This window comes from Myotis daubentonii, chromosome 17 (assembly GCF_963259705.1).
Source record: "Myotis daubentonii chromosome 17, mMyoDau2.1, whole genome shotgun sequence".
Classification (NCBI taxonomy): Eukaryota; Metazoa; Chordata; class Mammalia; order Chiroptera; family Vespertilionidae; genus Myotis; species Myotis daubentonii.
The window spans coordinates 21,865,321-21,880,666 of record NC_081856.1 but is presented as its reverse complement, the minus strand read 5'-3'; the positions used below and the strand labels follow the sequence as shown (position 1 = coordinate 21,880,666).

The window sequence follows — 15,346 nt, the reverse complement described above, 5'->3', positions numbered from 1 at the left end:
CGCGCCAACAGGGAGCGGAGGCCCTTTTTTCATACAGCTGTTCAGTGAGGGGTGGGGGGCATGAGCTGTGGGAGTTCCCGCCTGGGGCAGGTCCATCACGGGTTCCAGGAAGGAGTTTCTGTCGCCGTCTGTCTGGCACGCTGACCTGTTAGGAATTCCAGGGAGGGTCCAGTATCTGCCCCACCATCTACCAGGTGCGCTGACCTGTTAGGAATTCCAGGAAGGGCCCAGTATCTGCGCCACCATCTGCCTTGTGTATCATGGGCTCCTGGACTTCCCTCTGACCAAACAATAATAAAAGCGTAATATGCTAATTAGACTGGATGTCCTTCCGGATATCTTCCAGATGAAGCTGGGGCTTCCAGGGAAGCCCAGGACCTGGGTGCCAGAGGGAAGCCGGTGCCAGCAGCCGGGGAAGGAAGGCCTACTCTTGCACAAATTTCATGCATCGGGCCTCTAGTGCAAATATAATAAACTGTGGCATGTCTAAAATTGTTATGGCCCTATCATTTTTATGTCAAAATAATTTCACCTAATCAAGATGAGTTTTCATATAGGTGTATGATCTCAATAGAATATGGTTCAAAGGGACTCTCTAATTCTAGTTTTACATGAGGGCATTGAGCCCAGAGTAAGTAAACAAGCAAGCTTCATTGTGAAAAAGTGGTTAGTCATTAACATCAATGACAGCCTAATGAAAGGAAAAAAACAAAACAGAAGATTTGATCATTTATGTTTCACAGAGGAAGGAAGGGATGGTAGGAGGGTTGTTTTTCCAAAACAATACTAGTTTTACTATTGCCAGTCTGGAGTTATTCCAAATATGTTATAGTAAGCCAACCATTTTACTAAAACTAATGATAAATTGCTATCATAAAATGTCGTGTCATAAAATATCTGTCTAGATTTTCTACTATAGAAAATGATTTAGGGAGGATCGCTCTCCAGATAGGTTTAAAATCCATTTATATTTGAAGTCATAATGCTCAAAGTTATCTTAGTATGTTTTCTGAGAAAAGCTGTAAAAAACAGTATATGAAATAGGTATCACAACTCTAGTGATAATGATGTCCATTAGTGTGACTGAAAAAGAATATGCAGACTTCTCTACCGTGAAATAAAGATTAAAATGGTATGATTATGGCCCTTCCCGGGTGGCTCAGTTGGTTGGAGCATGGTCCTATACACCAAAAAGTTTGCAGGTTCCATTCCTGGTCAGGGAACATACTCAGGTTGCTGGTTTGATCCCCCATGGGGGGTGCATATAGGAAGCAATTGATATTTCGCTTTCTCTCAAATCAGTTTGTTTGTTTTTAAAGTATCCTCAGGTGAGAATTTTTTTTAAAAAAGGTATGCTTGTGCTTGGGTTCAATGCTAATGGGCTCTCTTTGCTTTGTTTTAGCTCTCCGCATTAGAGAGGCAGATCTTTGATTTCCTTGGCTTCCAGTGGGCACCTATTCTTGGAAATTTTCTACATATAATAGTTGTCATATTGGGTTTGTTTGGAACCATTCAGTACAGACCTCGATATATCGTGGTGGTAAGTCTTATTTTTACCATGTCTCTTCGTATAAATACTACAAAATTTCTGTGAGAAGATGAATAAAATAATTTAAGTTGTTCCCTCCTCTATGAGGTGGCACTGCTGTTCTGGCTGTCACACACTGAATTCTTTTGAGACGATTATCTGTGGAAAGGGTGACAGCGAATGTTTACAATGAGAGCAAAGCAACATGACTGTAAATGTGAGACTCACGGTGTAACTAAATTCAAGTATCACAAGGAATTTTTTAAAATCTAAAATTGGGTTTGGGTAGAATAAGAGGTCTGTGGTGGAGGTCTTGATGTCATTATGAGATGTAAATATACACTGTCATTTCAATTGACATGTGTCACCTATAAAGGTACCCTACCGAGCCATAACTGTTTGCCAACTGTAAGCAATAACATATAATTTTAATTGATTTAGGCCATTAAAATGCACGTACTAAAGGCCATTTAGTACTCACCTCTAATGTATTTTATATGGTATATTATTGACCATTTCTTCATTTGCTTAAGATAAATGTGGAACATGAATCCATGCTCCAAACTATGCCAAACAGGGTTAGCCTACCCTCTATCATAGTACAATTTAACAAGATGTATATTGTGGTCCACAATAAAATTCACAGTAATTATGAATAACTTTATAGTTTTCTATAAAAAGAAGGTAATATTTTAGGCTACAGATATAAGAAGGTTGTAAGAAATAACAAGCATAGATAAGTAATTATAAATAGAAGTGTCATACTCTAAAATACTTATTGAGCCTGAATTAATAGACAATATTCAGTGGAATTACTAAATATTTTTTTGTAACTTAATAACATTACCTCATTAGGAGAAACTTTAGACTTAAAAATATGTCATCTTTCAATTTTGGTATAATGCAGTCATATCTATAGAAAAGAATGAAGTAATAAAATTTTCTGTAAATGCATTAATTCTCTACTTTGAATCTCAAAATTGGATTTTTGGTGTCTTTCATCATCTCACAGAGGTGAAGGTCAGGGACTCACAGGCAGACTCTGCCCTCAAAATGACTGCCCTGGGGCGCAAGGCATGATTGAAGTCACTCAGCTGGTTGTTGGGGCTGCAGAGTTCCTGCTTCAGATTTCTCTGGGGGCCGGCCTGTGCTGAGCCATGGTGTACTAGAAAGCTGTTCCATGGAGTTGGATTTGCAGTATAAGATGCTTTCATATGCATAATATCAAACGATTATTGGACTTAATGTTCTAGTTTGTTGCTATGAACACAGAACACCTTTACTCATTATGAACTTCTTATTTTATGATGTTGATGGTCTGCTGCAGCACATGTCAGATAGCTAGAAAACCAGTGGTTTCCATGGAATAAAGTTGTTGGTGTACCTCAGTGACATTAACTGGCCTATTGCTTTCACCCGCTAACCTAAATTAATTCTACACGCTCTTCACACAGCCACTGTGTTAGTTGAGGCGTCGGCCTTCTCTCTCCTGCATAAGGACGTCGGCCTTCTCTCTCCTGCATAAGGACTCCTCCCTTGCTTTCAGCCCTCCTCCTTTCCAGTGTGTTCTTAGCACTTTTACTGAAGCAGTTGCTTAAAAGCCTTCACTACCTCTCAACAGGATAAAATGTAAGAACATTCCTGGCTGACCCACCTGACCAAACTCAGGTCTCACAGTCAGTCTTTCCTTTTTTCCTCTTCCTTCCTTCATTCCCACTTTTCTCCCTCCCTTCTTCCCTTCTTTATTTCTTAACTTCCCATTCAGACCTTATTTATTGGGTTTCTGCTGTGTGTTTGGCATTGCATTGGGTGTGGACTACATTGGTGAGCAAACACAGACACAACTATTCTCTGTTCTCCTGGGTACTTACAGTCTAGTGAGGGGAAGTGGGCCTTTATCAAGAAATCATCCACTTACATGTGACATTATAATTGTGACAAGGAACACATGTACCATGGGATGCACACTGGGAACATCCATCTGACTCTGCAGAAGTAAATGCGGAGTGAGTGTGAGTTCGCCAAGAAAGAAGGGACTGGAGGGGGTTCTGGGCAGGAATCACTACAGGGCACATAGTGGGATGTCAATAGCACTAGTTCCCATTCACCCATTAAGCCTTTATTGAGAACCTACTGTACTGTGATAGGTTGGACAAATGGGAAGGAATGTAAATGACAGTGTCCCTGCTCTCCAGGAACTCATTAAGTAAGCGGTGGGGAGGCACAGGTGCAGGGGGCTCTGGAGAATGAGGATGCAACGGGGCAGAGGCCCGGGGAGAGCATGAGCCAGCCTCAGAGACGTGAAAGAGCAGAGAGTCTGTGCACATCAGCGTCCTGGACCCTCCATTCCTGCCTGAGCTCCAGCCTCTCACTCTTGAAGCTGTGCCTGGTGTTTGTGCCCAGCTCTAGCAGCATGTCCTCCCTCGCATGCACACTTCTTTCCACGCAGTACTCGTGCCAACCACACTGAATAATTTGTTTTCCTAAGACCATATGCTGTTATTTGCCTCTTCCATTTGCACACGCTTGGAATGCCCTACACTCCTTACCCACTTGGGAGGTGGGTAATAATCCTCCAACTGAATGTCACCTCTTAAGAGTCTGACCTGACCACCCCACTCGAGACGAGAGTGCCACTTCCCCTCTGCTCTCTTAGATCCCGCAGCTCTTTCTAGCCTAGCACTCTCCACCGTCACCATCCTTGCCTCTGGCCATCTCACCCCATCAACAGTGTTCTCCTTGCAGGCAGAGCATGCCTATTCACTGCTGTATTCTAGGTCTATCCCAGGATGCTTAATACTTGATCGTACAATTAACAAGTACATTAACTGTTATTGGATGAAATGATTTTTGCAGGATGAACTAGAAAATGATCTCTAACTTCAGAACATGCCTGAGTTCAACAAGAAAATCTCACCTTACTCCCTTGCTTAGCACATTCTGAACTTGAGGATTCACATGAAAAAAATAGTATATGCTACTCTGCCTGCACCTACATTGAGCTGACTTACTCCTCAACTTACCTTTTTCTAAGCATTATAATGCCTTGGGCTCCTGCCACTGTGATGAAGGAGGTCCCACAGCAAAGACTATCAGAAAAATTCACCCAAATCACAAAATGAAAGAGCAGTAATTCCCGTTGGATACCGTCTCTGCTGAAAAGGTCGAATTTGCTATTTATTTTTAGAACACAAAACAACGTTGTTATATGGTACTCTTTTACTGATTAAAATTTATTTTAGCTACAGTGCAAGGTAGGCTATCTACAGTAGGGAATACAAGTTTAGTTGAAGAGCTTGTATGCACCTTTTGTGTTTCTTTAGCTCAAGACAAAATGGAGCTGAGTGTGGGTTGTGAAACCCTATTTAGCAGTTTTAAAATACTGTTCTAGAATCAGCTGTTTACCTCTGTTTACTCCTATTTCACATATTTGAAAATCTTACTTATGAATTCAAATATGAGATTCTGCCCTAGAATTATTTGGATCATAATTCTGTGTGAAGGACGGCAAGTTGCTTTAATTTGAATTGTTGTATAGAAAATATTTACTATGTCATCATACATCTCCTTCCTGAGCTACTGCTCAACACGAGTTAAGAATGTTAGGTTTCCATTTAATTGGTGCCAGCTTTAAATCCTCCTCCACCAATTATTGGCTGTGAAGACTTGGCACATTTATTTGCTTTCTTTGTAATATAGTTTATTTGTAAAAACCTGACTCAGAGTTGTTTGCAAGAATTATATAATGTTTGTGACTTGCTTAGCATAACCCAACAGAGTAAGTGCTTAGTAAGTAATTGAGCTATTTAATGTTTAATGTCTTCTTTTTTTCCTAAGCTATTGTACATATTTTATCTGATTAATACACATATGAATGAATGAATGGGCTTTCTGGTAATTGGAAAACAAACAAGCTCAGGAAGTAAAAATAAATCATGTTATAGACTAATTGCTCAATGAGGATGAAATATAATGCAAACCTTTTAAAGTTCATTTCAATTAAAAATATTGAAATGTTTTCATAAAACTGGGAAATATTCACAGAGCACATAGAACACATGAAGTTTAGAAAAATCTTTATAGTCTTTATGTAAATTAGAACTTAAACTATGTGTACTAAATTTAAGCAAAGTAGGATAAATAAATAGGTAGATCAATAATAATTATACAGAGTGTTTTGGTTTTTTGCATTTTGGTTTTTTTTACATTGATAAGCTGTCTTATGTATTGCAAGTGTATTTATCTAGATATGTAATCATGTAGACATGCTTCATGATAACCAAAGAGCATTTGTTAAAAACGGAGTCTTACCTCTTTTTCTATTCTTCTTTGAATTGAATTATAAATAAAATAGTCCACATCAAAACGAGGACATATGTTGTCCTAACACTTCCTGCCTAAGTAAATATTTATGGATGTATTTGTATTGCTAGAGATTTCTTCCCCTTTATCTCCATGTTAAGACTTGTGTCTCAGGTGCACATTGAGATATGCAGTTTTCATATCATTACAATCCAAAATTCAAACATACAATCTTTGTATCAGAAGAAACTTACATTATTGCTTTAAAAATGATGTTCATATCATACATGACATATTAATCACAAAACACAAAAGAAACCATCTTCCCAAAAACATTGCCAGTTATAGAGTACATATATACAAATGAAATAAATTTTTGGTAAACTAGTAATTTGGTGAATTGGTCACTTGATAAATTGTAAACTTTGATAAAGTGTTAACTCTCAAACTAATCTACGTCCTTTTCTTAAGATCTTTTATAATAAAGCCTATCATGTAATCCTGAAGCATCCCAGCTCCAGAGTTTCTATCTCAACAATAACACTAAGTCATATTATTTCCTCACTTCCTTGGTTGTAGTGTGATGACTGACTGAACTGATCAATGTGAAGTGCTGAGCACAGTACCAGTAATACAGAAAGCAGCAGAGTACTCACTCTTGTTATTAAGAATTTAGCAGCTGAGAGTGGGAGTCTGCTCATCCTGGGAATTTTCTCTCTGAAAGTTCAGAAGTGACCTCAGCAGTCCATCTGGTGAAGGGCCCGGAATGCACTTCAATCACTACACCTGTGCTCTGATTTTTAAATAGATTTGCTCTATAATTCAGGTGTTATAACTGTTATGAGTAGATTGACTTTCCTAAAAGTATAATTATGAGTTGGGTTGGCAATCCTAAAAATTAAAAACCATATGGTTTTGCAATGAATTCCATTCGTTTCCTCTGTTAGTCTTGCTTCAGTTTATGTCCTTTCCTTAACTTTTATTTCCAGCTTTTTTCTCATTACTGAGTGGTCTGTAGTCTCTCTCATTCTAATATACTCATAATTAGATTGATTGAGGATGAAAAATATCAGATACCAGACGTCATCTTATTAGCAACAGCTTTAAAATTTATTGTTGTTACTGTGACTTGGCCAGTTTGCAAAAAGTATACATTGCTGATGTAGTTTAGCTATTTTCAATATTCTTGGGAATATATTGTGGTTCAAAATGTATGTTTCAATACATTTGGCCTATTTTTAAAAACTAAGTTCACTCATATTAAAAGATATTACTAACAGAAGATATCAGCAGAACATCAATGTACCTGCAAACACTAAAAGCCTTAACATATTTTAACTTACTTTAACTTTTTAATGTATTTTCCAAATTTCCAGTCATTTGAAGTCTTAACTCATTATTATAATTGCATTATTTAAAACAAATAAGCAAAACCTATTCTCAGAAAGAAAAAAGATAATGAGATATCTAATGTAACCAATTATAAGACTACCGAACTATAGATTATTTTGAAAACCTTTTGAAAGTCATAAATAACAGAAAGACATAAAGTGTAAATTAAATTTTATAAGTAACTAAAAGCTTCTGATAAGATTTCTAATAGGAACATGGCTATTTTATACAGAGTATACAATTTATATTATTTGACACAGAATAGAATAAGCTAATGAAAGGATTTCCATATTTATTTTAATTTGACAATAGCATGTAATGATTATAATCATTGATAGAAACCAATAATTTAATTACTTTGTCTTTTTAAGAAATTAAGAATTCATAGATTTTTGTGGTAAAATAAAATGAATGAGCAAACAATTGTAGTTGATCTGTTGTGTTCCCATGACAAGCACCAATTCTCAGCCATCCAAGCTGTTTTATATATCAGTTTTCTGGGCCTCAGTCTCTCCACCTACATAAGAAAATGACTGGATGAATTGAGCCCTGAGACCTCCTCTATTAATTCAGATTGATTAATACTCTTGAGGAAGGCATTTTCTAATACCTACTACATTAACAATACCAATTAAACAGTAAGGCTAGCATAGTTTGTTCAATGTGATTGGAAGGTATTTTTCCATTATGGAAATCTGTTGTTCATTTTCTCATTTTACTAGTAAATCCTATTGATTATTTCTGTGCTTTTAAAAGATATTTTACGGGATCATGTAATTCTATGATTATAGTAGAGGCACCCGTTTCACTCTTAATAAAATAGTATAACAAATGATGGTTTGTTAATTTTACTCCACACATCTATTTTCAAACATAATCCTCATTTAGGAAGATGGAAGTAATATTAGTCCATTTAGGAAGATGGACTAAAACATTCTAAAACTTGACAATTTAATATTATAACTAAAAAATGGAGAAATAGGTAGATAGCCACCAAAAATTTGCATAATTGCATGCCCTGGGAAAGCTAAAATTCAGAAAACAGAAATCAAGTCAGCGCTTGGATTTAATCTATATATGCAAGCCAGTAATGCACTTTAAAAATAAATCTAGCTTTATTGGCATCTACTGACGGCAGTGGAAACTATTGGATTTTTAATTTCTACAGATCTTAGGGGACCTCATAAGGAGCACTCTTTCCTGAGCACACCCTGTTTCTTCCCAGAAGAGTTAGGCTCATTGACATTTTGTTATTGATTGATTTGGTATATATGCCTTTCATCTCCACATTTTTCTTCTCTTTCTCCCCACCCTCCCCCTTTCTCTCTAGTATACAGTATGGACTGCCCTCTGGGTCACGTGGAATGTGTTCATTATCTGCTTTTATTTGGAAGTAGGTGGGCTCTCTAAGGTAAGTTTATCATGCTTTTAAAATACACTTTAAAAAGAGTATGCTAATAAATAATGATGATGACTGTGTATTATGATGTATGCAGAGCAACCTCAGTAACATTACAAATGGAATACTAATAAAACATGAGTTTGGATACCATTCAGGAAGAAATGATCTTGGGAGGGTTTCACGTAATGGAACACCAAAGCAGCGGCGTCGTGGCTTAGTTTGGTCAGCTGTAGTGGAACTTGGCTTCCAGGGAATCATGTTCACTTTAAAAAGGCCTAATGCGCCATATGCTTTCACGCATATATGGAATTTAATGAACAAACTGAACTACCAAGCAAAATAGACACAGATTCATAGGTAGAGAGGAGGCAGACAGCTCTGCTGGGAGAGGGGTGTGTGTTGGGGGTATGAAGGGATTGAGAAGAAAAAGAGAGAACTAATGGACAGGGACAAGAGTGTGGTGATTGGCGGAAGGGGGAGTGGGGAGGTCGAAGAGGGCATAGAGGGATAAATGGTGATGCGAAAAATAAAATAAGTGAAAAGACCGAATGTCACAATGACCACAGCACCAAATGTTAAGTGAAAAAAATGGCTTTGAATCTTCTTCTTTTAAACTGGGAAAATAAATAAGATGTTAATGTAACAAATATGAATAGCAAGGTTCTATCTTTGTTTGAATACGAATCCTAAAAAAAGTTTTAAAAAAAGTGTTTGACAAAGAATGAAATCCATAGATATTTAAGTGGAGCATACATTTAACTAATAGTTAAGTACATCTGTGTGGTGATCCCTATTTTGAAATCCTGATATGACAGAGGAGGTATCTTAATAAGGCATGATACAGATATTATTTCTAGATCTAGTATCAGCAGGCCACATGACTTTCGCATGACTCTGCACTGTCTTTCACCTGCCACCCAAATGCAAAAGCATCTTAGGTTAATTTTCTAGTTGTGCTTCTTAAACATGTTTCTCACAAACCAGCACAGTTTTCTCTTGTAGAAACTGTAGAGAAGAAACTCAACAGTATAATTACAAAAGAATAAGAAATCTGTAATTATATTTTTTAGGTTTTTCACTGTTAACTGTATTTGTGCTAACATAGGCTATTGCTTTATAATAGTCTCAAATTTTCTAAGGAACATAATGGTCAGCCACTAGCATTCATGTTTTGATCTGAGGAAATCTGCCTTGACCAACACGGATGCCTTTAGAATTGTTAGGCTCCGGTTGAAGTCCATCTGGTAACAAAGAATTTTTGATTGAGCCAAGCAGAAAAAATCCCCAAAGGATTTTCTCCAGAACCTCTAAAGGTGGCTACCCTTTGTTCCACATTATCATAACTTTATAATTAGAACTTGTCATCCTCTTCTCACATTGGCAAATGTAGTACCAGGAACCAGAAATGACATTTCTAATTCTGAGTTCATACAAATTCACTAATATCTCCCTTTAATATTTATGCTATTAATCGCATTTCACCACTAATTGCTAAGACAGAAAACAAAACCACTTAAATCAGTGCCCAGTTATCTTCTGTAACATGCAGATTAGAAAGCAGTTTTAAAATGCAAATCTTATGAATAATATAATTAGGAATAATAAGTTAAGCATAGCATTTTTCAACACAAAGCATTTTGTACCTTGTGACTTTGAAGTCATTTTAAATCATAATTTTATTTCACTGGGTAACAATTCCCTTTTATTTTCTTCCATATAAACTGATTTGGAGTAACTTAGACAGGCATTTTATCCTGTAGAATTGGCCTCATAGTGTGTTGAAAGAAGACTCAAGTTCAAATTATAAGTCTTCTTTTTTCAATCTTGTCTTTAGCACTTATTAACTATGGGCCCTTAGGCAAATCATTTAACCCACTGAGTCTCTGTGAAATATAAAAACAGGAGCAGCTGTGCCAGTTGGGATAGTAAATATGATTGTTGGGGTTTCAGCATTGCTTTAAGGGTATCAGATGTGGTAACTCAGGTAAGCTTCCAAGCAACCCTGTGAAGGAATAATAATTTAAAAAAAAATGATGATGCCATTCATTTGCTCCACACAAGTCTGATTTTCCTCCTCTGCTCCAAGTTACTTTTATGGACGGTCTTTCTAATATCAGTGTACATGTGAGGGTGTCTTTTTCTCATTTCTTTGGGTGCAAGGTTATAAAAAATGGATATGTAGTCTTGGTTACTCATTACATTATCCACTAAAATGCTAGTAAGTAGTCAGTCAATTATTCTAGGTCATTAAACGGATAGATAACTCCAAAGGAGCATCCTAAAGATTTTCTGTTGGTTTCCTTCTATTTACCATCTCTAAGGCTAGTAACGTTTCCCTGGTTCACCAGTGTAGCCTCAATTGCAATCCGTAGTAAATCTATTCTGAAAAATAGAGCACAGCTAAGGACCCAGACAAACCCAACCACCTCTGCCACCCGCCCAGGTTGGGTTTTGTAAGACATTCCTTGTCCGTTTGTGCTGGTTTGTATACTAACTTTCTAGAGCTCTCCATCTCCTGCTAGTTCATGAACACATTTCTTAGAATTACCCTCTTGGGTACATTAATAGAAGTCACATTTACTGACTGGCTTATTTCGCTTAGCATAATGCTCTCCAGTTCCATCCATGCTGTTGCAAATGGTAAGAATTCCTTCTTTTTTACATCAGCATAGTATTTTATTGTGTAGATGTACCATGGGGGGAGGAGGGGGAGGAAAGAAGAAGTTTCCTTATACCTTGATTATTGCCCAAAATATTTACTCTAAAATAGTGAATCTTTCTCCTAAAACTGGATTCAGGTTAGTTTCCACACATCTCTATGCATCTGAATGTTACTCCAATGGCAGGCACTACCAAACCATTCTTATTAACTGAAAGTATGCATCCTTATGGGCATGAACAAGCATGCATCTGGTCTATTATGGGGATTCTTGATCGTAGCCTCCAGGTTTTCCCTTTGCTGTTATTCCTCTGCCAACCAGCTCTACCTCGTTTGTTTGTTACTGTGATCTTGAGGGTCCTGATTCATTTCCAGAACTTGAAGAAAATGAATGTATTGTTTAATGTACATGTATGGTGGGGTCAGGATGACTATGGGTAGGTAACTGAAGATTATTTCCATAATCTACCGGAGCCTCGTTTTCTTTTCTGAAAAAATGAGGAAAATCACAACACTAATTTTACTGAATTATTGAAGTGACTTAGAGTCTTGGCACATTATGATGTTTCAGTAAATGGTGGTTTTTATCTTTGCCATCGGCATCATCATCTTTATTATTATTGAGAGAAAAATTAACAAACATCACAAGCTTTATCCTTCAAACCTTTGAGACATGTATCTATTAATATGCAAGAGCTGTAAAAGGGAATAATGCGGGGCTGAGTGACTTGTTTTAAAAAAGATGTAACAGTCCCTTGTGATGGGACCTCGGATCTGCATATTAACTTCACAGCTGTAACACTATTAATTAAACCCTTTCCTTCAACATGTACATAGCTGTTTTGAAAAACTTCTACATCCAGATTCCCCTCGTGTCAAGGGAATCGTATGCATCTTTAGAAGTCCCTAAGGCTGTTTTCCATGCCACACTTTAAGATCACCGAGGGCACAATTAATAAGTTATTGCTGCTCCTTTGGAAGTTGCAAGAATTGGAATAATTTTTTTTTCTCCCTAGGAATACATTCAGAATGTAAATATATGAAAACCCACCTCACTTGCTACATTTAAAGTTACAGCAAAATGTGATGTTGAGAACCCAAGTTGTACTCTTTCTTTTTTAATTTTAAAGGACTTCAGCTGTCATCTTAGGGCATTTTTTTGATGACTCCAAATTGTAGGAACTTTAGGCTAATATTCCTTCTAATTGGTTTTTCTGGAAAGATGTGTGGAACTTACACATTACGGACCTAGAGGATGTTCAGGGTGGCACATACACATAGAATTCAGAATGTGTATGGCTATACATGAGCATAACTTAGACATAGAAAGAAGGTAAAGAAATTCTAGGAAGATTTATCTTATACTAACTGTGAGCTTTGATTAGAAGCCTTCTAGAAACTTCCAGGCAGGGCATGGAGGAGGGGATGGACTAGCCTTTACAGACTTACTACTCTGGGCAGGTGCTTTGCATTGCCTTCACACACACACGGAAAACCGACCTGCATTTGTTTCTCTTTGTCATGTTTTAACGACTGCATTTTTCTCATAGTGGCCTGATTTGTGGGTGTTTTGATTCTTAAATAAGGTTAAACCATTTCTCCAAATGCCAATAATGGCACTTCTTTTGTTCTCTGGCTCAAATTGACCCCGTGGTTCATGAGGGTCTCTTCTCTTGAGAGAATCTTTAGTTGAATATTTCACCCACACAGCCAGACAGGGTCATTGGGATAATTCTTTTTCAAGGTTCATTCTTATTACCTAGCCAGAATTGTTCCTCCGTACTTACTGGGAAAATCCTCTTCCCTGATCAAGATTCATTTCCTTCAAGGTTGGATTCTTCCACTAACTTTGGCGTTGGGCAGGTCCTTTCAAGTAGGAAAGTTCCAGACCATCAATTCAGAGTTCTCCACAGGAGCAATTGCCCAGCAAGCGGGACTCTCAGCTCCCCTGAGCTGGGTGCTATCCATATATTATTTTTATAAACATTTTAATAGTTTTGTGTCTCAAAGCATTATTTTTCTGATGGCAGTTTCAAACTAAATCGATGATATATAGTATACTTCTTTTCTTTATTTAAACAAATAAAACTTACTGCATCTAGTAATGAGTTCTAAACTAAAATTTATCTTTTCCTTTGCATGATTTCTTTCTATGTGATCAGTTTTCAAAAGGAATCTTGAAATGTGATGTTTACAGAGGGCTAATCTAGCTACAAAGCATCTTTACTCAGGAATAACCAATCAGCAAATGATTCAGAAAAGCGTCGTAGAAACCCAGAAAAACTACACTTACTTTCAGCCCTGGCCTGTTGGCTCAGTTGGTTGGAGTGTCATCCTGTGCAGCAAAGGGTTGTGAGTTCGATTCTTGGTCAAGGTACATGCCTAGGTTGAGGGTTTGATCCCTGGTTGGGGTAAGTATGGGAGGCAACTGATTGATGTTTCTCTCTCGCATCAATATTTCTCTCTCTCTCCCTTTCTCTCTAAAATCAATTAAAAAGCACATCCTCGTGTGAGGATTAAGAAACAACAACAATAAAAAACAATGCCGACTTTCAAAACTCCAAGAGTGATATCCTATTTACTATATCATGAAGCAAATGGCATATCTATATCATGAACACTTTGGGAAATGCATAACTCTTTCAGTTCACTAGAATAACAAAATACAGTGGGGCCTTGACTTACGAGTGTCCCGACTAACGAGTTTTTCGAAATACTAGCTGTCTCTCAACTGATTTTTTGCTTTGAGTTGCGAGCTAAAATTCGGGTTACGAGCCAGCTTCAGATACTCCACCGCTAGTTGGCGCATCCCACTGTACTACAGATTCTGAACTATATTAGTCCAATTGATATGTCTGTGAAGCTACTGCATACATAAATTAAGCCATTCTAAGTAGACCATGATTGCTGAATTTCTATGTAAGCATTAATTTCAAGGAAATTTTGTTGTTTCAGAGAAACCACACTTTTATAGCTCATATTCTAATTCTTTGCAATATTTTTAAAGATGATTTAAAGATGCTACTACCAAATTTTTTATGCAGCCCGTTAACATCAGATCATTTTAGAACAACAATGGGTAGAACATGAATAAATGCCTTTAAGATTTTGGATGTTCTTGCTGGGATGTTAATGGTTTTGTTTGGAAGACATAATATATCTGTTGTGAAATGTCAATGTAGAGTCCAAGCCTGGTGATAAAGAATCTCAAGTCACATTTGCATTGGTTTTCCAATTACAAAAGAGAGCCTGGTAAACATGTTTAGTTGCATTAATTATTTGCTTTTATTTTATTTTTTAAATATATTTTTATTGATTTTAGAGAGAGGGAGAGAGAGATAGAAACATTAAGGAGAGAGAACATCAATCCTACCTCCTGCACACCCCCTACTGGGGATCGAGCCCGAAACCCAGGTATATGCCCTAACCAGGAATTGAACCAGCGACCTCTTGATGCATGGGTCAACAAGCCTGGTACCCTAATACCTCAGAGGAGCTTTCATACCAGCCCTGAGCTTCCCACAACAGATTTCGTTTATATTCAGAAAAGTGTTTAAGCTATCATTTGGGGGCTCTAAGTATGCAGCTTAACTAATCATACATAATTCTATAGACAGCTTTACTTAGCATTTACTTGGTTCAAAACACTGTGCCAGGCACTAAGGCTATATTCACTTCCTGCACTCAAAAATGTTCTGTATCATCTGAAGGATGGACAGTAAGTGACTAATAATAAGAAAATGTAACCAGTATTATATGATGAAGAAGAAAGACTCTGATACCACAGAGCATAGAACATAGTCTGCACTGGAGTTAGGGAGGCTCCCTAAGGAAGAAGGGATGAGGAGTAAACAGACAATCTGCTGACCTTTACAAATACAGATACTATTGCTGACCTACCGTGAACAACAGAAAAGTGCTTTCAGTTGCTACATTTTTTAATCCCCTATAATGAATTTGCATTGATTCAGCCACCTCCATCCCACACTCTTTACCCAGACACTCTTCTGGCCAGCATACATCAGAAAGAGAGAGCTCCTTGGGTTTCCTTGCATCAAAGCCA

At 37.3% G+C, this 15,346-nt stretch overlaps 1 protein-coding gene across 3 annotated transcripts in view; it reads left to right on the top strand.

Moving 5' to 3' along the window:
- NKAIN3 (sodium/potassium transporting ATPase interacting 3) overlaps positions 1-15,346 on the top strand; it is a 422,524-nt gene that overhangs the window by 220,409 nt on the left and 186,769 nt on the right. For all 3 annotated transcript variants that reach the window (XM_059673089.1, XM_059673090.1, XM_059673088.1), the window contains exons 2-3: positions 1,403-1,540; positions 8,553-8,633. In XM_059673089.1, coding sequence (XP_059529072.1) covers positions 1,403-1,540; positions 8,553-8,633 — 219 coding nt within the window. The remainder of the gene's footprint in view (positions 1-1,402; positions 1,541-8,552; positions 8,634-15,346) is intronic.